At 31.8% G+C, this 22920-nt stretch overlaps 4 protein-coding genes and 1 pseudogene across 11 annotated transcripts; 3 read left to right on the forward strand and 2 right to left on the reverse strand.

Moving 5' to 3' along the window:
- Positions 1–561: 561 nt before the first annotated feature.
- Positions 562–6092, forward strand: LOC105644835 (agamous-like MADS-box protein MADS4). 7 transcript variants are annotated; one of them, XM_012230319.4, is made up of 9 exons: positions 562–1104; positions 2172–2213; positions 3569–3647; positions 4565–4638; positions 4911–5010; positions 5154–5195; positions 5282–5323; positions 5408–5544; positions 5771–6092. In XM_012230319.4, exons 1-9 carry the CDS (start codon positions 920–922, stop codon positions 5844–5846), a joined length of 777 nt encoding a protein of 258 aa, XP_012085709.1. In that variant the 5' UTR covers positions 562–919; the 3' UTR covers positions 5847–6092. The 7 variants fall into 7 exon arrangements, with proteins under 7 accessions (XP_012085709.1, XP_012085710.1, XP_089575067.1 ...); XM_012230320.4 differs by having other exon boundaries at positions 4568–4638; XM_089718941.1 differs by having other exon boundaries at positions 4568–4638; positions 5282–5544.
- Positions 6093–7612: 1520 nt separating this feature from the next.
- Positions 7613–12953, forward strand: LOC119370893 (MADS-box protein FLOWERING LOCUS C-like; annotated as a pseudogene). Its single transcript, XR_005178447.2, has 7 exons — positions 7613–7866; positions 10373–10441; positions 10645–10719; positions 10785–10872; positions 11685–11726; positions 12465–12506; positions 12605–12953. The product of XR_005178447.2 is annotated as an MADS-box protein FLOWERING LOCUS C-like (transcript).
- A 3808-nt stretch (positions 12954–16761) lies between these two features.
- Positions 16762–19343, forward strand: LOC149497274 (uncharacterized). Its single transcript, XM_089719823.1, has 2 exons — positions 16762–17613; positions 19185–19343. Exons 1-2 carry the CDS (start codon positions 17226–17228, stop codon positions 19199–19201), a joined length of 405 nt encoding a protein of 134 aa, XP_089575949.1. The 5' UTR covers positions 16762–17225; the 3' UTR covers positions 19202–19343.
- A 1752-nt stretch (positions 19344–21095) lies between these two features.
- On the reverse strand, positions 21096–21612 carry LOC149497275 (uncharacterized). The gene has a single exon (XM_089718685.1). The coding sequence runs from the start codon at positions 21397–21399 to the stop codon at positions 21190–21192; it is 210 nt and encodes a 69-aa protein (XP_089574811.1). The 5' UTR covers positions 21400–21612; the 3' UTR covers positions 21096–21189.
- Positions 21613–22256: 644 nt separating this feature from the next.
- Positions 22257–22833, reverse strand: LOC149497276 (uncharacterized). The gene has a single exon (XM_089718686.1). It carries the CDS (start codon positions 22588–22590, stop codon positions 22381–22383), a length of 210 nt encoding a protein of 69 aa, XP_089574812.1. The 5' UTR covers positions 22591–22833; the 3' UTR covers positions 22257–22380.
- Positions 22834–22920: the final 87 nt, after the last annotated feature.

Below are 22920 nucleotides of genomic sequence, written 5' to 3' on the forward strand. Positions count from 1 at the left end.
AAGTAAAAAACTTCCGAAATTGAAAGATATTAATTCTTGAATTTTGATCTTACATGCGAAAATGAAGATATCAATTCTTAAATTTTGATCTTACGTGTAAAAATGTAATTCACTTTTGCTGATTTAGCTATTTATGGTGAGTCAAAATTTAGTTTGATAAGTGAAAAGAGTTAAAGAATTTAAAGTTGGATACATATACTTGACGGGAAATTCATCAATTCATGTAATTAACTTTTACATGTAAAATTTTGGGAGAACATGAAGGGCATAGGGGTAAATAAAAGGTTAAGAAACTAGAGGTTTGGGACAATAAGCAGAAGACTATGACTATGAAGGGGGTATTAGAGTAAATGGAGAGAAAATACGAGAGGTTCACCTTCTTTAAGGTTAGGTCACATGATTGCCCGAACCCGAAAATGATCAGGTGGATTATCGGACGTCTCCACACTTCATCTTTTGACACGTAGCACTACCCTGGCCCTCTGTATTTATTGTCACCGATGCCATTCTTTCTTTCTTTTCTTTTCTTGATCCCATTCTTTCTTTAAGCTGTCATCCACCGTCTGATCAATCCCCACTTGACATCACACACGTCCAAAAACCCATTTTGATTTTATTAAAGAGAGTTAAAGACTAGGTTTCTTGAATTGTGATTCTCCTTTTTCTTTCTTGTTGTCACTGTTAGTGTCTTAAACACAAGCTTTATTATCAATTTCTTGGATTTGTTGATTCTTGTTAAGCGATTAAGGCTATATTATAGCTTACAGTCTTACAGTATATAGGTGGGTGGAGAGAGAAAGAGAGTGAGAGTATAAAAATAAAGAAAGAGAGAAGGTTTTTGATTGTTATAATATAGTAGGTGCAAGCAAGCAAGCAAGAAAGAAAGACAGAAAGGAAAGAATTTTGGTTTTGAAAGAAAATGGGGAGAGGTAGGGTTGAGTTGAAGAGAATTGAAAACAAGATCAACAGGCAAGTTACCTTTGCAAAGAGAAGAAATGGGCTTTTGAAGAAAGCCTATGAGCTTTCCGTTCTTTGTGATGCTGAGGTTGCTCTCATCATCTTCTCTAATAGAGGAAAGCTGTACGAGTTTTGCAGTAGTTCAAGGTATATCACCAAAACAACCAAACTTTGTACCTCTCCAATACACTAAAAAAGCTTCTCTTTTTTTATTTTCTTCTCTCTCTTTCTTTCATATAGCTAGCTAGATTCTCTCATTTCTTTGATTCTTTTTTCTTGTTTTGAAATCTGACTTTAGATCTTGAGGGCTTAGAGAGCTGATTTTTTCTGTTTTGAGTGTTGGTTTCTTTGAGCTTTTCTTTTGAAAGAAAAGAGAAACAGAAAGAGAAAGAGAGAGAAAATTAATCAATCAATTAATAAAAGTTGTTTTTTAATATATATATTTTTTTTTATCTCTGTCGAGGTTTTCCGTTTCTGTGAATGTCTCGGCGTTTATAGCAGGTTGAGTGTTTGGTGGTTGGGTATTGGTGTTAGATCTGCAACTGGAAAATAAATTAAAGTGAGAAAAGGGGAAGAAGAAGAGGAAGGATAGAAGAAGATTACTGTTATATTGACTCCTTAATTTTATTTTATTTTTCCTTTTGGTTTTCCTTAAGTCTTTGCCTTTTTATCTTTCTCTCTTTTTCCTCTTTTGTTAAATCTCTGAATTTTCCATTTATGTCTCTTGAATTTCTCTGTGTGTTTGAAAAAGAAACAAGTTTCTTTGATCGATCTGTTGCTTTTTTTTTTTTTCCAAACCTCTCTTGAAATTTCTGGTCATAGCTTATTTGGAGTTTTCTCTTAATAAACAAACCTCACAGAATTTCTTCTCTTGATTTCTTTAGAAGCAACACTTTGTTTATGGAATTTGTTTGCTTCTTTTCTTTTCTTCAAACTTTCTTCAGGTCTTTAAACACAGTGTTATTGTTATACCTTAGCTAGCCACCTTTAGGGTCTTTTCTTTTAAAATTTTTGTTTCTAAAGCTTTATTACTTAGATTTGATCTGTTATTTCACATTTTGTTCAAGAAATTTGAAAATTTAGTTGATCTCTCTCTTATATCTGCAATGTATGAACTTATTAGGGTTTTTTTAACCTTCAAAATCCAAAGTTCATGGCTTTTTTTGCATTTGTTTTTATTTTATAATTTCAAGAATTTTGTTGGCTTCTGTCAGCTGTCTCACAAGGGAAAAGGAAACTCCAAAGAACGACCAATGGTTTGTTGTTCTCTTCCCCATCATCAAATTTATTTCAGATTTTTATATATTTTGCTTTAGTCCATCAAATAGAATGAGACATTTTGGCTGCAACTTTTTCTGCTGTTTAGATTAGTCCTTCTAAACGGGAGCTTCCATCTTTTCCATTGGCTCATAACCTCTCTCTCTTTTTCCTCCTTTTCTCTGCCTCGTCAGGTTTTCAATCAGCTAAAATGATGGAGACGTTTAGGGTTTTGATCATCCCAAAGCTAGTACTATGATTTTAGGGTTTCTATTCTTCAGATCAGTCATCTCTCTCTGTGATCCACAACAGTTTTCTTTCTTTCTTTCTTTCAGATGTCAATTTACGTTGATTAAGATATTTATTGAAGTCTGTAATTGAGTTTATGTGGTTTTGGAGTGTTCAATCTAATGTCCACAGGATTCTCAAATTCCTCAGTAAGATCCAAGTTATATTAGTACAATTTGTATCATACTGTGTACGTGCTTCTTTTAGGGTACATCTATAATCATTAGGATTATGAGTGTCCTACGTTAATTAATCCTCAAGATCCTTTCTTATGAACTTATATATGTAATTCTTGAACTAAATATTGATTTTAATAAAATCAGGGTTAGCATCTCTTTGTCTTTAGGTTAAATAATTTAATTTGACACAACAAGATTAATCAAATTTCTAATTATTTTTTTCCATTTGGGGGAGTGGGCGAATTGAAGTGAAATCCTTTTAATTTTTATAGATTTCTCATGTAATGCATTCATTAGCTAATCAAATGCTTGGAAACTTTATTATTTATTTTGTGGTGCTACAACATTGTTTGTAATTGATCCTGGAAAATATAGTGCAGTTCAAGCTTTCATTCAACTATATTCTTTCTCCTTTTCTCTCTTTTCATTTTCCTTGAAAAATTTTCTGTGAGAAATTGATGCTTGCATTCATTTTATTAATGCTAAAATTAGAATTTGAAATTACTATATTGTTTTTAACCCCATAAATTATAGCTTTCCAAGGCTGTTTTCTGCAAAGAGAACTTGAAACCTTTATACTTAAAATTTTAACCATGATTCAGAAGCAAATATATCTATTAATGGCTATAAAAGTGTCTAATCTCAAGTAACAACTCAAATTAAGCGACTGACTGGGCATATTTATTTACGACGCATGAGTTTCTAATTTATTTAATTTTGAGCCCCTTAACTATCAAAAATTCTAATAGTTCGGTAACAATTTAATTATTATTCCTTATCCTTCCACAATAAAGATTAACACTTTCATAAATACACTCAAAAATCTATATGTTTGTGATTAATTTACATCAGTTGTTTAATTGTTTTAACTGATTCTGCATATTTAGCATGCTCAAAACACTTGAGAGGTACCAGAAATGCAACTATGGAGCACCGGAGACAAATGTGTCGACAAGGGAGGCTTTGGTAATTCTTTTTTCCTTAAACCAACTTTTAACATTTCGATATCAACATTTGAGCAAATAACTTTGTTAAAGAGAGAGAGCCTTGCATACTACTAATTAATACCAATAATGAAGCATGAAAAGAGAAAATGCCTAAAACTGTCATTGCTAGTGTCTAGAAAGATGCATTTAAGAGACTGCTAAGTTCTCTTGTGTTAACATTACTTGCAAAATGTACCTTTTTATGTGTATTTTAAGTTTGTTTTGATTATGTATATTATCTATTAAATCTCATATTATTTCAAAACCAAATCATTCAGTTCAAACTCAAGGCTATTCGATTTTGATATATGATGAAATAGTCACTGGTTCTATAATTATTATCTATAATTATCATGAAGTTAATAAATACGTATGTACAGTATGGAAGCATTGATGTGTTATATAGTTTTTCGTAGGAGTATGCATGTATTTATCTAAGTTGATGAATCACACCTTGTAAACAGGAGTCAAGAGGTTGATGAAGATGTTAGATATGTAAATAGGTTACTAATTTATATTTGCATATGTGTTTTTCTTACACTTTCTCTTTCTTTCTTAATAAACCAATGAAAATAAAATTTTTTTAAAAATTATTCTTATTTTATCTTTTTTTTCCTAGTATATGATTAGAAATACTTTGGTGTTAATAAAAATTCATATTTTCATTGGTTTGGTCCGTGAATATGATCATAAATCCGTCTAGGCAATTCAATTTCTTCAGTTCTTACATTTTCTACTATACTAATCCAAAAGTTAATCTTCCCTTAATGTTGATTTCCTATTCCTAATTTCTGCCTTAAAAAAAACAAATATTGGAAGAAATGGATAGAAAACACAGCTACATTTCTCATAATATGCACTAGTATATGTCATTCTGAAAAACCATTTTAATGGTAGCAGCAGGAGCTAAGCAGCCAGCAAGAATATTTGAAGCTTAAAGCTCGCTATGAAGCCCTGCAACGATCCCAAAGGTGAGCGATGCCTTATGCACCATTAATAATCTTATCAAACTACCCAGGATAGGATAGGGTGTAGGGAAAGCCTGATGGCTTGAGTTTAGTAACCTGGTTAGTTGATTTTTTCCTGAACGTATGTTCATTTCTATTTAATTCTTAAATAAAAATTCTTCTTTGCTAAAAAAAAAAAAAAAAAAAAAAAAAAAAAATCTTATCAAACTCTTTAACTTAATTTTGAAGCATGAGCTTTGAATACTAAAACTCTGATGTTCTTTATGTTTCACTAGAAATCTTCTTGGAGAAGACCTTGGCCCTCTAAGTAGCAAGGAGCTCGAGTCACTTGAAAGGCAGCTAGATATGTCTTTGAAGCAGATCAGATCAACGCGGGTACTGGCTTTTATACTTGCATTATCTCATATATGTGTATTTCTGCGAATGGCTATACGAACTGTTATAGATTGATGAAAGTTAAATAAAAATAAAGATATTGCTATAACACCAAGAACTTATATTCCCTGGATCTTTCACAGACCCAATACATGCTGGATCAGCTGACTGATCTACAACGCAAGGTACATATATGGAAAGATCTGAACTTTCCATTTTTAGTTTATAGCTTTTCTTGCACCTATTCATTATTTTCATTTCTTTCATTCAGGAACACATGCTGAACGAAGCAAATAAGACCCTGAAACAAAGGGTAGGTTACGCTTTCCAACTTTGCAAGCTTTTAGTAATTACTTTTTATCAGTTTGACCAATCTGAGTACTGTGTGCTTTTGCAGCTGGTTGAAGGATACCATGTAAATACAATGCAGTTGAATCTAGGTGCAGAAGATGTTGGGTTTGGCCGCCAAGCAGCTCAACCTCAGGGCGATGGTTTCTTTCATCCATTGGAGTGTGAACCCACCTTACAAATTGGGTATATCTAGTTATTCTCTTCTTGTCTACAAAGTTTTTTTTTTTTTTTTTTTTTTTTTTTTTTTGACATTCATGAAAATGTTAAACTTTTTCTGGCTCTTTAATTCTAATAAAATTTTTTGATGCTGATAAAAAAAAGTTTTCTTTTGTTGATTTATCATTTATAGGCAGAATACCCAAAAAAAAAAAGGTCTTGCTAGTTACTAATGACTCCATTTGAATTACAGATACCAGCCAGATCCAATAACAGTAGTGACTGCTGGCCCAAGTGTGAATAATTACATGCCAGGATGGTTACCTTGATAAGAAGAGCATTAATTCTCAGCCATTGGTATGCATATTCCTTTTCATAAGAAGCAGCAAATTTTATGTGTTGTATGGTAATTTGACAAAAGCAGTTGTAATTTGGATCTATATATTTTTAATTCTGTACCTTAGGAACAACTGCAAGTAATTCTGTGTGTGGCCTGTTCCAAGCACTGCATGCACTACTTATTTTAGCAGTTGCAGGCTTGTTTGAAAATAATTCTCAATTTCTATATTAGACCATTTTAAGTTGTTTGTGTCTACCTTTTACCCATCTCTTCTTGTTGATCGACTAGAAAAGGCCTCTAGAATTAAATAATTAACGCTAATCAAGGTCTTAATCTCTATTTTTTTTTCCTGTAATTCTGTTGTTGGAAAGTAATTAAGTGTATACAGGTCATGCATAGGGCTGCATCAAATCCCTTAAATAGCTTGGAGTTCCAGTTTTTTCCAAGCTACCAATTGGCATATTGACAGCCCACAAAAGAAAACTAAAAGAGATCAAATAGGACAGCTACTTAAAAAGACCGATCAAAAGATAGAAAATTATGAAATCACGGTCTCAGCATATAAAAATTCTTAAAAGAGGGCCTGAAGCCTAATACAATATATAAAAGATTGACTCCATATTATTTGAGATAATTAATTACAGAATTAATCAAATTAATTGACATAACTTTGAAGTTTGAAAAGTAACATATGCAATGTGATATTCAACCAGTAGGTGGCTTGTGAATAAGAAAGCTCCTTCTAATGGAAATTGGAGTCTTGTTCAAGCATTTAAGACACTATTGAACATAGGTCCAGAAGTTCAGAGTCTCCTATATTTTAATTTCAGTGCTAACTAATTAATTAAATGGGCGTCAAGTCTTATGCCTAATTTGCACAAGATGCAAGTGGATCATAACTTAACAGGTAATATTATTAATTCATCTCTATCGTTTAGCAAATCTGGATTAGTCGGAAGACATCGCTTTGCCGTGAATCTGCCCGTTACGAATCTGAATTAGTCGGACAAATGGGTTTTGGATACCGAATGATTAAAATAAAAAAAATTATTGATTTTGCTAAAGTATATTAATTAAAAAAAATGAAATTGATAGTTTGTGCTAAATGTTTTATATATTTATATACTAAAATGATTTTGTTCATATGAACAATACATGGACAGTTTTGCCCTTCCATATAAAATTCATTTTTATATATTATATTTTTTACAATGATAAGGAGATGAAGGGAAAAAAAAAAGAGAAAGAAAAAAGAAGAAATAGTAGAAGACGAGGGGAAAAGGAAAAAAAAAAAACAAATAAAGATAAGAGCAAGAAAAAAGAAGAAGGAAAAAAATAAGTAAAAGCTGAAGAAAAAAAGATGTAAACATTAAGTTAAACCTATTTGGTAAAAATTTTACTGAGAGCTGATAGAAATATGAACTAGTCGTCCATTAATCTAATTTAAAGTATTTTTCTATTACCTTCTAACTAATTAGTAACTTATTATATTAATTAATAATATTATTTTTTAAAAAATTAATATTTAATGGAATCATTTTATTTATAATTATTTAAAAATAATATAACAATGCAACTAATATTTTTATTTATATAGCATTTTTATTGAAATAAAAAAATAATATATTCACCGAAAATGTAATACATGATAAAATAATTACATCTTTAAAAATTATTTTTACATTATTATTTTAATAATCTTTATTAAAGTTTTACAATAAATAACTAAAAATTATTGTTATCTATCGTCGGCTACCATCTATAAACCGGCCACAACCACAATCACTATCAATTGCCAGCCATATATAAATGTATTGATCCATTATGGGCCGGAGGAAGGTGGAGATGAAGCGGATCGAAGACAGAAGCAGCCGCCATGTTACTTTCTCCAAGAGGCGAAACGGATTGATTAAAAAGGCTCGTGAACTCCCCATTCTCTGCGATGTTGAAATCGGTGTCATCGTCTTCTCCACTGGAGGACGGCTTTATGAATTCTGTAGCAGCGGTAGGTACGCGTCCTTTTTTACCTCATCTTTTCTGTTTCTATTTGTTTCCTTGGAAAAAACCTGCAGAATATTAGATAATACTCTTATGTCGTAAATTAGCATCTACAACTGAGCTGTCTAACCCCAAAAATGCAAGTAGCCTTTTTCTTTCATTATCAACAAGCATTCGTCTTTCTTAAAATTAAGCTCTGTGAATTCCCCGATTTCTTTAATCAGAAATGTTATATTATATAATTCTATTATATTTTTCCAAGGGATTAATTCGATCAGTACAATCTGCATCTCTGTTATCAAATGTTTGATTTATTAGTCAACTTATATAATAGTATTTCTTTTTCTACTAGAGTACTGTGTCTTCCGTTGCACTTATATTTGCACCTGACGGCTAGAAGTTAATATTAAATTAAATGGATATTTTAGTGCGTTTGGATTATTATATTATACTTTGAGCTCCTTCTTCACTTCACTTCAGATCAGAGAAAGCTTGCGCTGTCGGGTACAGCGTTTTCTTCTTTGTTATTGACTTACTATCAGCCGCAAGAGCTCTCGATGCCTCTCTCGATTTTGCTTCGAAGAATACAGTAATTTGTTAACTCTCTCTGTGCTTCTCCGATTTTTGGCTTTCTAGAAATCGCTGGAGTCCCATGGCTTCTTGCTCTTCTAGTACCATCTATTGTTTGGTCGTTTGTCTTTTGCTCTGGATTTCGTTAATTTTGGTTTTGGCTTTTCTAGAAACTGAGTTGCAGAGCTGTTTCTCTCTTGATTCCATTCCATTGCTTGCTGAGTTGGCTTTTCATCACAGGAAAAACATTTATCAACGGATGAGCTTGCAATAGTTAGTTATTTTCCTTTCCGGTTATAACTAGATTTCCACTTTTTTTTTTTTTTTTGAAAGGAACCTGATTTCCACTTTGTTGTAATAGGATAAATAATAACATTAAATTATTCTCTCTTTTTTTTTTTTCTTTTTCGTGACAATATTTATTTTGGTATAACTAGACTTCTATTTGTTTTATTGATAAATATTATTTTTATATTTTTTATTATTTCTTCTTTTTAAGTATAAAAGGTGAAATGAACCAAAATATTAATATTTTGAATTACAAAGACTATTATATTTGAAAAAAAGATTTGAATTTGAGAATTTTCACTTAAATTCTCTACTTAGATAATTAACTAGATTAGACTTTTTTTGAGAAGTGTAAAAATTAAAAAAAAAAATGTATTAAGGGTGCATATAGTCTCTTAACATAAAATATTTACGTTAAATTGATAGATTTGAGTAATGAAATTAAAATATTTATGGATTTGCCAGATTCATTTGTTTGGTTAAAAAAATAAATCAACCTATAAAAAATTTTATCATGGTCTGCGTCCTATTATTTTCAGATGAAATAAAAATATCATCTCAAATGTGAGATTTCCCAATTCTATTTAAACCACTTAATTTTATTTTAAAAATACATTTCAATTCCATGAATATTGTTTTCCAACTAAACAATAAAAGGTGAAACGCTATGAATTTCAAAATCCACCAAATTAATGATAGTTGCAATTATATTTGACTGTATTGGAGAGGACATGGTGATAACGCCAAAATCTTCGTTTACAGCTGAGCGTACAACTGTGCAGGAAGGTTTACCCCAACCACTATATTGAACCCACCCTCAACTTCAGCCGAGATGCACCCTCCATCCAAGTCTTCCGTATGCCAAAAAGAAAAGTCTGCCCGAGTTGATGAGCCCTTTTACCGAAATAGAAATACACAACTGAATCTTTTAACAGCTGATCGCATTCTCCTACTTATTTCCATCCCACAACCAGACTTTTCAGCAAATAATTAGCAAAAAATTCATCTTAATGACTACATACGTAACCTAAAAAGAATTCCTATTCACATAAGTAACCGAAGAATTCATCTTAAGGATACTGCAAAAATTACGAATTTCTTGTCATTCTAGGGGGCGATAATGATTTTAATGAAAGGGGTGACCTTGTGACAGAATAAGATTAGTGACAAGGAGGTCATGTTATAAAATTCCATTGTGTTGATTTCTTCTTTTTGTAAAGCTGTAGTGTCTTTTTCTTTGAAAAGCAGACACCATCCAAGTTTCTGCACGCTGGACATGATTGGATGCGAACAGTTTAACAGAACTTGCTAATTAGATTTCCGTACTATTTGGATGCGTAGGACTGCCTCTTTTTTTATTAAAAAGTTAAGTTTTGATTTTAGGGTGTTTGTTTTGGAAATTATGAATATAAAATCTTTGAAATATCATCAGCAGCATTGGATTGTTTTGTGAGAATGGTGAATCGTGAAAGTTTCTTTTTGTCTTTTCCTTTCCTTGGAATGATGTGATTTCTTGTGATAATTAGTGCTTAATTTAATTGCTTCTTTTTTTTTCTGCTGGCTATTTGTTCACTGAACAGATATACAGCATTTTGTTAGAACTTTAATTGCTGTTATATTTAATTAAGAAGGTTGATGTTGTTAGTTTTTGTTTATCAGTGTGGCTAAGATTGTCCAAGAGTACAAGAAGAGGCATCTTGAAGGGGACAAAGACGCTATTGATTCAAAGTTAACAAGTTGCTTTTTGACACTGCCTGTTAGTATCTGTGAGATTTAAATTTGTTTTTCACATTGATAAGGAAAATGAAACAAAGTAGACATTCAACTATTAATTCTTTAATTTGTAGGTTTCTAGTATTTCTGGTTGTTTGTAACCTTCTATGATTCTGCATTATATATTTTTCAACTACCTGCAGACTACTTTTCACAAGGATCTATCAGGTGGAGTACACTAACTTGAATTCATATGCGGAGCTGCTGCAAATAGTTGAAACGTAAGTATTTTAGTTATTCTATATGTATGTCCCAAATGGTAAAATTCAAATCAAATGGTGAATTGACTATCATTTAGGTTGAAACAGGCCCAGCTTTCTGTGACTGATCTCATAAAATTCGAAAATCATCTATATTCTGCCTTAAAAAGTATCAGGGCTAAAAAGGTTGGTGACAGAACTTTGATGACCCAACACCTGGTTTTAATTCTATTTCAAATCGACTTCATAAGTTGATAACAAGAAACAAAGTGAACTATACCAAGTTGTCTACTGCATGCTTGCATCTTTATCTTTTAATTCCTTGGTTTGCATAAAGCAATTCCCCATACTCATCAGATACGATACACAATACTTGCAGCCTTCAACATCTCATACCATATGTTGGTCCAATCCATAAAAACATTTTCCGTCTTGACAATCTTCCTTCTGCTACTCCAAATCAACAAAACCACAATAACTGGATTGATAAGCTTAGACACTCAAAATGACTTGGTAGACAAAAGTTCTCGAACCAGCATCTAGTTTTTAAAGAGAAAACAAGGTCCTCTGATCATTAAGCAGAGAAATTGCTATGCTTTGCATATTTTTATAAAGCTATTTCCTGGATCACACAAACAGTTCTTTGTTGGAAGCTGGTAGGCCTGCAATTATGTAGTATCATGAGCAAGTAAACTTTGGTATCAACTTAGGCTGGTAATATTTCCTAAGCGTATATTATTATCTAATTAGCTAAAACACCAGATGAATGAGTTTGATTTTTTGAGTTTGACAGATTTCTATCTGACCCATCACTTATTTCACAAAGATGGACATTTTTATTTCCATTTTCCTGATGATGATATTTATCCTAATATTTTGCAAAAAATGTCTAGCACAGAACTTTTCTTTTGTATTTCTCTGTCTATCATCAAAAGTTATTTTGTTCAGATGCTATCTTCTGTATTTTTACTTCTATTCTCATTGCATAAATTTTGCAGACAGAACTAATTTTTCAGTTTCTACATGCCCTCCACAAAAGGGTATCAAATCGATTTAATCTCTACTTGAACATGTTTCTGCTTCCTGTGATTGGATTTTCCCTATTCAATCTTCTTATAATTGAGTTCAATTATTCTTCCCTTGTTACAGGATGAGAGTAAATTGTCTGAAACTTTATACATGATTAGTTTACAATAGAATGCCTAGGTTCACTTCCTAAACTTGAATTTCATCTACATAACCTATTTAGTTGAACCTGGTAAAGCTGGGTTAACCAGTTCCATACACCTGAAACTTGATTGTAAAGTTTGACAAGTTAGTACAATAGTTGCAATGCAGTTTGTTGCTGTAATTCCTGATCCGAATTACAATTTAGGCATGATGCTTTGTCCTTGTTGATTCTAAATAATCAAATAAAGATGTGAACAAATACCCTAATTCTACTTCCTGTCTTTTCATCCTAACTCCCCTAAGAGGGTAAATTCTTTGCACTTATTATAAAAAATTATGAACTGTATATAGAAATCAAGGAAAATGAACCAGAAAGTAAATGCATAATTGTATTTTATTCGTGTGTGTTGGTGTATGATATAGGATATATCAAGTACAGAGTTTGTTTTCCTATCCCAAAAGGCAACATCATAGTAAAATTTTTGAGATTGGCTAGTATAGAAATCATGCGCACAACGAATTTGTTTCCGCATGAGGTCATGAACGTTTATAACAATATTGAAGGCCATTTTGTGTTGGATGTTGCTGATAAATAAAGCTATTAACAGGAAAATAAGCTGAAAGAGGAAAATGGGCTTCTAGAGAAAGAGGTAATTCAAAGAATATGAAATTACAAGAGTAAGAAAATCGTATCCAGCAAAAATATGTGAAAAACTGAAACTTACAGAACTTTAATTTTTACTTGCAGATTGAAGCAACGAAGACCGATGTTGAGCTGATGAAAAAGCATGGCAGTCGCCCAGAACTCGATCTGTTCAATTCTCCACAATCAGCTAGCAAGGCTAGATGTGATGGGAATAAGGTGCGAAATTGTTGCAACTAAACAGGAAGCATTCTCTTTTTCTTTCTGGCAAGTGACGTGCCCATTGCTTCTATTTCTATTATTTGCTTCTTTGCTTCTGTCTACCATATTATTTGAAGTACATCCCCTGACTATCTCAGCACTCTGGTTCCAGTTTCTTTGATCAAAATGGAACCTTTCATTGTTCTATGCTCATTTTAAGTTGCATAATGCAAAATATTATGTTTCCAATAAATTTTAGAAAAAATGTGTAGAAAATATTAGCCTGTTCTCTATGTTGTACATTCTACTGTCATTTTTTATCACAAAGAGAAAAGCAACAAGCCCAACCGCTTGGAAGATTACAAATATAATAAGGGATGAGGCCGGCTAGACGAGACAGTAGACATGTTCCATTGCATGCATTATCGTAGGCTTGAGTTTTGTTTGGTAACCAAACATTCCAGAGATCTTAGCTCTTAGTGTTTAAACTCATCCATTCAAGCTTTAATTTTCCCCATTTTTCCTATAATTATATTTTTTTTATTAATTTGACTGATTAGGATTTGAGAGTTTCAACTTGTAATCTTCCATGGAATAAGTTTTTTTTTTCCTTTTTGTGAAAAAAAAAAAAAGAAAAAGAAAGAAAGGAAAAGCTGATTTCTTGCTTTTGATTAGTATTTGGGCTTGCTGGTTACATTTTAGCATGTGTAATCTTTGGGCTTGTTTGCAGTGTGTCTTATATTAGAGCCTTTCTGCTTAATTTTTGACGTTTAACAACAAATTGGAATGGAAGTGGACCGTAGGCCCAATAGATTATCCCAAATACAAGTAGAAGAGCTTTAAAAACCCGAGTCCGTATCCTAACCCTAACAACTTTAACACCAATGCGTACATAAATTTATGCATGTGAAGCCTCATTTCCAAATGGGCGCTTACATGGGAACTTGTGATTAGACTAGCATAAATGAAAATATCAAAACGGTCATTTTTAAAAAATTTAGCATGCAACACCAATTTAATATATATATATATATATATATATATATATATATATATATATATATGTGTGTGTGTGTGTTTGAAACTTATCATGTAAAATCGCTTTATATATAAACATGGGGTTTACAATTGTTATCTCTTAGATATTTCTTTTGTTTCTATTATTTGATTTTATAAAATGTCACATTCCAAACCAAAAATCATGTCAAATTCTAATTGACAATATCTTAAACATAAAACTTAATATCAACAGCAAAAACAAAAATTTCAAATTGACAATACAGAGAAAGAAAAAAAGGACTGCATTAGCAAGGGAACCCTCTTTTAATATCTAACGTCTTATCGGTTACCAGTGGAGTCGGTGGCTGGTGGCAATGCAAGTGGAAACTCTACTACAGTAGCTTTGACAGAGAACTATTCTTTCTTTTTGCTTTTTTAACCCTTTAGCCTTAAGTTCTGGATCTAAACTGATGATCATACATTTCCCATGACATTTATTTACATTTTTTCTTGTCAACCAGTTAATTATTTAATGCATTCTTAGTTGACTGAAAGAACATCTATGCATAAAACTTTTCCATATAGTGTATTTATGAGATTCAAATTATTAAAATCAATTGATATATAAGAAATAAATTAATGTAAATAAGAAATTAAGATTCGATATTTAAATTTTTACAACGAGAGATTCAATTATTAAAATTTCATTTCTCTATCAATGATTATTGGGATGAGTAGTTCGACGCTCTTTTTTTTTTTAAGTGAAATAACAAACATGATTTAGTTTTAGTCCATAAATTGAGAATACACGTGATTAATACTAAAAAAATAAATTTCGTTCTCTTTTTCCCTTATGTATTTCTTTTTCTTCCTACTCTATGGCAATTTTTATTTTGTATAAATAAAAATATTTCTTTTGAAGTTCTTTCTCTAGTTTCTATACGTGGAATTAAATGAGTTCCCACCTTTCATTTTCGTCTTGTTTTTATTTCTTAATTTTAATTCAAAAAGAAAAAGAAACCGATAATGTTATTGAAGCGTTTGAGTATTATGTAACGCACAGAACCTTGAAATTTAAATATTTAGAATATATTTTATGTCATGTTTCGCACGGAGACTTCACCAAACCGCTTGATGCCCTTCCTTGTAAGTCTCAACAAAAGCACCTTATTTTCAAAGAAGATGATGCAAAAGTGAAAACCAAATAACAATTTTGCTATTTTGGACTTTTTTTTCTCAATTATTAAAAATACATTTACATGAATGTGTTAGTCAATATCAGAGACAGATACACTTTCTTTTTTATATTCTAGATAGAGTGTTTTTGTTATTTTAAGTCTTTTTTTGAGTTTATTTGTCTTATAATTACAAATTTAATTTAATCAACTATATCTTTTTTTTTAAATTGAAAATTATTTAATAATTTTTTAAAAATCTTTATACAACTATCTAAACAATCGTTACACAGAAGCTATAAATGGCAATAGCTCTTGAACATTTGAAAGTTATTAATTACACTTTGAAGGGATGTTGAGGCTCTCTCTGCTCTGTTAATCAAATCCAATTAAATTACATTAACTGCCTTAATTTATTACTTCACAGTTAATATGATAATCGAAAAAAAATATGACGCACCCCACCATCTCATTAGACTAAAATAAATATTAACTAGTTCTTGCGGATGCTTGGATTATTTTAAGCTTTTTTTTTTTTCTAGAAGAAGATATCTCTTAAGTTACATGTATAATTAGTTTCAGTTGTGAAATATTTCACAAATTTTAAAAAATTATGATATATTACAGTTAAAAAAGTTATAATACTAATTAATTTGCAAGCAAAAAAATTAAAATCAATAAAAATATTTTCGTTGAAGGCGCTGGATATTATCAAGCAGCAAGACAGAGACACTCAAGCGGACTTTTAGACTTACGTGTGTGCATTATTAGAAGGTATGTGTCAAATCCTTTCTCATTCACTGTTCTTGTTGTCTTGCAAGACTAAAGCTTGATAGTGATCAAAGGTAGAAAAAAGTGTAATTTTGACAACGAAATGCTACTAATATCAGTTCTTGCATGGCATTTTATGCACACACATTGAACATGGAATTTTTATGCTTTTTTCTGGTTTTTTTACTCTTTTTTTTTTATATATATTTATGCCCTTTGGATCTTTTAGAAATTGACAAATAGATTCATGAGAGGTCTTTAATGTGTAGAAAAGAAGAAGAAAAGAAAATTGTCACATGTTGCAAAAAACCTTTGCATGTTATTATAAAACATTTTAAAATAAATTTATATATAAATATAATTTCAATCTTGCAGAGATTTTTCGCACAATTAAAAATACGTATTTTATCGTGAATGCATCTTATTAAAATATTTTTAATAACCTTTAATTAACATATTGAATAGAATATAATATTTTCCAAGTACAATTTCAATAAGAATGCAAAATTAAACATTAATAATAGTGATATTTAAAATTTAAATTCCACAATAAAGAAATTTAAAATTGACTAATAATATAAAATTTATTGTGTTGATAATATTTAACCAACACGTTTTAATTACTTTGTTTAAAATAGGAAGACAGTACATCGCACGAAATAGTGGAAGACAGCCTCATTATGATTACATTGAGGTACACGTGTTAGGTTTTCTGCTGGATTGAGAATAGGGATATTTTTGGAAATACGTTTTTTAAAACTAACTTACGGTGTCGTATGTATTGTCTGAAATTAGTTATTTATCAATGCCGTAAAAGTACAAAATTTTACGTTATTGCCTCTACTAATTTCCCCAAATTAACAGATTCACAACAACTCCTAATCATACCCACGCGCTATCACACAAACACAACAATTACATGAGATCATTATTATCTCCGCTGATAAGGTCCCACGTCATCCTTGCCCCACTCACCCTAATCCACAGAGCGTTCTCTGCACGCGCTACGTTACACGTGGGCTTATCTTGCAGTGAGGTCTAGAAAATAAAAAATTAGTGAATAATAAAGGACCGATTGCTTCCGGATAAAGCTATATATCTTCGTGCATGTATATATCTGTCTCTGCCATTTTCTCTCGATCCAAACGTTACAAATAAAATTTGCCAGGAAAATTTATGTATAAAACGTTTATGCATAAACTTTAATCGAAACAGCCGCCGCGTCACTTTCTCTCTCTCCGTAATCATTCTCTCTCTCTCCCTCTCCCTCTCCCTCTCTTCTCTCTCTCTAGAACTGTCAAAGAATTTCCTGAGAAACAAACAAAACTTTGCCTATCAGAACTCTTGCCATAAGATGTGCAGTGCAGAAGGTTAAATTGATAAGTCCTTCTCCAATCAACCAGCGTTGTAGATAAAAGTTTTTGTGTTTATCCATTCGCCTCGTTTTAGCAATAAAAATTTCAAAAAGGAAAAAATTTCATACAGGAGGATTAGATCAATAAGATTTTTGAAAAATTTCCCTGTTTGGTTATATTTGAATTTTGCCTTTAATTTTCTCAATTCGAGAAAGAAAAGTAGAAATGATGAGAAGTCAACAGCAAGATCAGCAATCAAGGATTTTCTACGAGCTATCCTCTCTGGTTCTCAACCTGCTACGTTCACCGCCTTCGCCGATCCCGTTATCTGACCAAGCTTTGCCGGTGCCGTCGGATTCAACGGTGAGGAGAAGGTCATCGGCGACCACTCAGATCTCACCGGCGGGGTTTGCGTCTTTGATGTTGGGGATTTCGTTGGCTTTGATGCTTTGTGGATCGGTGACGTTCTTTATTGGGTTTATGTTGATGCCTTGGGTTCTTGGTTTGGTTATGGTGTTTTATGTGGCTGGGATTGTTTCTACAATCTCCATGTTAGGCCGTTCTCTTCTTTGCTACGCCTTGGCCCCTCCGTCTCCTCGAAAGGACATTCCTTGTAAGTAAATTAATTTTTGTCTGTACTTTTTGGAGAAACATCTGTTAGATTGCCTCGTTTATATGATATATACGTGTTTTGTTTTCTATTTTCTATTTTCTATTTTGTCTGGGTATTATATTGTTTTTATTACCCTTCTCCTGGTTGCATCTCTTTAGTCTTTCTTTCTATGTAGCTTCGAGGTCTTCCGAAATGAAACTATTAGCTTGGTGAAAATTAGAAATTTTCTGCACTTTTGAGCACAGTATTATCATCTCTATGGATATTTCCATATTTCCGGTTAATTAAAGCTGTACATGGGATAGTTTGCATATCACTTAATTACCGTTTCCACCTTCTTTTAGCTCAATTAATATAGCAATTAGCAAATTAGACTTGAGCTTATCAGATGATGCAGAACAGAATTTCTATTGCAGCAATTTGTAGCTTGTGACATTCAATATAATAGAGTTCTGTTTTTAGATTTTAGAAATCCTATGGTAAATTAATCAGGGAGAATGTGCGCAATCTTTTACCTTCTGTCGGTCGTGTTTTTCATCTGCCATAAGCAGGAGCGAAGCCAGAACTTTCAGTCAGGGGCAAATGTTATTTATCAAGAAGGCATTGAATTTTTTGATTTTTTTTTCTTTGAATATTTTTATTTATTTTTTTTTAAAAGAACTAAATGGAATTGTTTTGTAAGTTCCCCTCAAATCAAAGGGGGCCAGTTGCTTGCCTTCCTCATAAGGTAGCTTTGTCCTTGGCCATAAGATCAGAGTTACTGCTCACTAGATCTTTATGGTTAGAATAATTTGATTATGGGATTGTTGAACCAAGCCTGTAACCATGTTTTCCCGTGTATTTTACTGCTGAGATGCCCATACGGAATCCTATGATCCTACCCACTGCCGTTCTTTATGGGTACACTGCGTTCTTACTTACTTGTCAACGTCAACCTTCATTGTCATGCTGTAGTTACCATCAACAACAACGCATCATTGTTATTCAAAAGTCAATCTGATAATGCTGATTTGACAGCTAAACAAGCCGTATTATTTGGGTGGGATATGTGTTGGGAGTTCTTTATTAATTCTTACACCTACTATATCATCACATGATAGGATAAAGAATCCTCAATCTTTGTTCCAAATCTTGTTATTTTAATACAATAACTTCCGGATGTGTGATGATATACTTTGTTATGTTTTGGTTGAAGCTGCTTAGGATGTTATAGTTCTGGTTCACAAGTCTTTAAGATAAGTCAAAATCTTTATTGAGTGAATTTTACTTTGCATTTACTATTGTGACAATTATGTTTGCAACCATAGATGAAAGGTAATGCTAGTTGTGGTTTATTTCATGCTTAGAAAGGTTGGATGAGTAATTTAGATTTAACCCTGTTCTAGGATTTAACTGACAAGAACTTGAATGGCCTTACTTGTATTTGAGTACCTTAATGCAAATATTAGTTGTGTTAAGATGTATATGGCATATTTCTTATTGAGCCATTTTGTCTATAGTTATGTTAATAATTAAGTTTATAGCACTTGTATTTGAAAGTTCATTCATTCTTTGTTTCCTTACTGCTGCAGCATGGAAACTTTTGTGAAGATAATTGGTGGTTCAAAGAGTTACGAGAGGATAACGCAGCACTGATTTTCGAGTGAGTAGTGGTGCTTCTGGAGAGACATGGGGAATGCTAGAGAGAGATGGGGAATGCGAAATTACGCAGCTTTTCAAAATATTGATGCAGGAATTGTGGATAAATGTTTTTCCTGATGACTGAAATTTGTCGATATGGCTTCTTTATTAAGTAAAAATAGTGAATTATTTGAAGGTTTTAAGAACTAATATTGTAATGAATCCCTACTTGTAAGGAGAAATGGGAGTATTATCTCCAGTTTCTTACTAATATTCATTTTCTATTTGGTAACCACCGTGCCCGTGTGCCTGTGTTTATCAAGTATCAGGATTTAGATATTACTATTATATTGCTATATATTTTTCTTCTTGTGCTTTTCTTTCTGGTGGCTGTTTGTGAATGTTAACAGGAAGAAGATGACTGCAACTCTGAACAGGGTTATCACCTACCCAGTGTATGCAGAAATTGAATACAGAACAGGTTTGAATTAATGGAAGGAGGGAGATTTTCAGAGATAAGGAGATGTTAAGTGGTGATGTGCTTCCTTCATTGGGTCAGGATAAGATGGAAGAATTGATTGAAATTTATTTTTAAACAAACAAATTACATTATTGAATGATTTATTTTTAATGGAATTGCCAATGAAATTGATTTTTAAAACCTACTTTAGACTTTTTGGCTACCCATTTAATCTTATTGTTTAATTAATTGAACCTTTTATGTTTATTCAGGACTATTTATACACTAAATTAATTAAAAAGATTATTTAAAAAATTGTTCGCTTTTCCTTTTTTCTTTGTTGAATAAATATTTAAAATTTACTTGGTTTGGTGCAGATAATAATCGTACCATAAATGTTTTCGATAAATTAATAGTCTTTAATAAGTAATAATTTAATCTTAGAACTTGACGTGGCATTCTTATTCAAACTCATGGATATAGTGAGTCATGCATAACGTTGGTCCGTTGTGCATTATTAATCCAGCTGGTCAAGATAAGCTCTGCCGACGGCGATGGCGGTGATGTCTACGTGGCACGATTATGGACATTCTGTCAGGGCGGCATGAGGTAGGATTTTTGCCTCTCTTAGAAAATAGAAAAATGTATAAAATCAAGTTGTTGAGTAGTGGAATAACTGTATATCGAAATAAATTTTATTTATAAAATAGTAAACTTTAAATTTAAAATTGTCACTTCTTTTTTAATATTTCAACATTAAAACCGTAATGGAAAAGCTGAAAGAGTTCATAAAAATCAATCTATTGATAACTCATAACTGTATTATAATTAAATAAATTATTAAACAAAGATTAACAAAATTACTGTATTTCATAAATAATTACTTCAAATTTATGTACATAAGAAGATTAACGTTTAACAATTGAGAGGGAAATGTTAACATTTCTATAAGATATCTTCAATTAATCAAAATTCGTCAAGAGTTATGAAGAAAGTAAATCTCAAGTTCATATTGATTACGGATTGAGAACGAAAATTTATAAATAATTCATTGTATTACAAAAAGATTAGGTGGTTCTATTTTTTAATTAGGTGGTTCTATTTCTTAATTTTTCTTATATAGTGATCCTTCAAAAATTCATTGGATTAAATAAAAATTTAATGCGTCGACCTATATCTCCTATGCTATCCCAAATATGTGGAAGTATCAACTTTATGGGGGAAAAAAATGGACTACGTAGCAAGAGCTAGCAAATTGCTACCTAGCATAATAAATTAAATCACTTATTAAAAATTCAATCAATTTTACACCACCAGAAACTAATTAAGTAACCAATCAGAATCAAGATAAAAACCAATACAGAAGAAAGATAGAGAGAGAATTAGACACTTAAAACGAAAAAAAAAAAAAAAAGATGAACAATGAAGTTTAACTTGAGAACAAGTACAATAACACAGCTATATATATATATATATATATATATTTAGCTAGACAGCTATCCAGTGTAAATATGAACACCAATAGCTATAAGGAAAATGGTAATAAGACCAAAGAAGATAACTGTATGGACCAAAATAGAAAGCCCACTTGTTTGCATATTCCCAAACTCAACAATTCTTCCCCTGCCAGGCAACTGAAATAGCAATCCTGGACTTAAGAGCACAAAAAGCACCACAGCTATCACCACTGGCCCCCAGTCTGCCATAGTTTCTTGCTATCAAGAAATTTCTTAAATGTTTACAAGTATGTATAAAGATCGAAGTTAAGTGATCTGATCTGAGCTGGGGTTGCTGAGGAAGGAAGGAATATATAAAAAGAAGAGGACAATATATCTGTAAAGAAGAAGAACAAGAACAAGAAGAAAAGTTAATTTGCCATGAAAAAGAATAATATTATTACCTTTAAATGTCATATTCGGTGTGTTCTGGAATTTGGTTTAAATACAGTGGCGAGGACACGTGTCAGCTTTATTCGTTTTGCTTCTTCTTTTAGAATTAGTATATTTCTGTTAATTACATTTTAGTAAACCATTATCATTTTGTTCATCTTCTTAATTTGGGCATTCTTTTTTCCGTTCGGTCCTTTGATTGCAAGCCAGATGGACAAGAAACATTTTCATTTCTCATGGAGTTGTTAGATGGGCATTTTCGTCTTATTTCCAAGGGTTTTCTTGCCTGACCAATTGCTCATCTTTAAACTTTCAAATTTTTATATTATTGGATAAATAGGAGTTCCTTGAATATATGAAGAAAAATGTTGCTTATAAAAGTACCAACAAATATTTTAACATATCGTCATCCATTATATAGCAATAATAGTTCAAACTTAAACTTAAATTAAAGTTTAATTCGAGTTTTAAAATCTAAATTTCAATTTAATTTGGATTCGATTTATTTACTCTGTAAATAAGACGAGTTTACTCATATTTATTTAAAGTTCGAGCTTGATTTAGATATTTATTAAATAAATTTAATAAGTAATAATTCGTTGAATAGAGTCAAAAAAAACTTTTTTTTTTTTTTTTTTTTTTTGGCAACCGAACATCTAGCAGCTCACAAACGCTAGTGCTAAAGCTCATTTTATTGAATTGAAAGAATACAAATATTTGAACTGATACATCAGAAATTGAATTCAAAATGACTTAAACAAAACAAAAGATACTAACATCTTCAATTAATGTTTATTATTAACCAAGGTATAAGTGAACCCTGAGAGCGAGGAAGAAGACGCAAACAAGAGCAAAATAAAGAAGAGAATGGACCATAATTGAAGCACCACTGGTTTGAAAATTCCCAAACTCGACGCAACGGCGGTTGCCTGGAACCTGAAACAGCAGTCCAGGAGTTAAGAGCACAAACAGAATCACTGCCACGAAAACTGGGCCCCAGTCAGACATTTTTCTGCAATTTGTCTTTTTATGGTTGTGAGATTGTTGAGCAGAAGAGAATAGATACAGTGAGTGGACAGGAATGGATTGGAGAAGGAGCTTTTATAGAGAGTGAAAAGACGAGATAATGAGAGAGTGTTGAGTGGTGGTGTGGGGCGGAAGTTGGACGATGAAGCCACAGGGGATTCTGTCCCCGCCCGCCGTCCCATTTGTGATTTGGAGTGACTACTGGCACGTGACCAGCTTTCATCAGGAATGAATAACTTGTCAATTCTGCTTCTCTGCCTTTTTATTTATTTATATATATTTTTTATTATCTCTCGTCACAAACTTTGAATA

This window comes from Jatropha curcas, chromosome 3 (genome assembly GCF_041381405.1).
Source record: "Jatropha curcas cultivar XTBG-Jc1 chromosome 3, XTBG_Jcur_1.0, whole genome shotgun sequence".
NCBI classification, from domain to species: domain Eukaryota; kingdom Viridiplantae; phylum Streptophyta; class Magnoliopsida; order Malpighiales; family Euphorbiaceae; genus Jatropha; species Jatropha curcas.

What these genes read in the sequence shown, in the direction of transcription:
- LOC105644835 (XM_089718941.1), top strand. Translation starts at nt 920, where the DNA reads ATGGGGAGAGGTAGGGTTGAGTTGAAGAGAATTGAAAACAAGATCAAC. An exon ending in TGTCGACAAGGGAGGCTTTG is followed by an intron (nt 3,648 to 4,567) that starts GTAATTCTTTTT and finishes TAATGGTAGCAG; the next exon opens with CAGGAGCTAAGCAGCCAGCA. An exon ending in AGCAGATCAGATCAACGCGG is followed by an intron (nt 5,011 to 5,153) that starts GTACTGGCTTTT and finishes GATCTTTCACAG; the next exon opens with ACCCAATACATGCTGGATCA.
- LOC149497274 (XM_089719823.1), top strand. Translation starts at nt 17,226, where the DNA reads ATGATGAGAAGTCAACAGCAAGATCAGCAATCAAGGATTTTCTACGAG.
- LOC149497275 (XM_089718685.1), bottom strand. Translation starts at nt 21,399, where the DNA reads ATGGCAGACTGGGGGCCAGTGGTGATAGCTGTGGTGCTTTTTGTGCTC.
- LOC149497276 (XM_089718686.1), bottom strand. Translation starts at nt 22,590, where the DNA reads ATGTCTGACTGGGGCCCAGTTTTCGTGGCAGTGATTCTGTTTGTGCTC.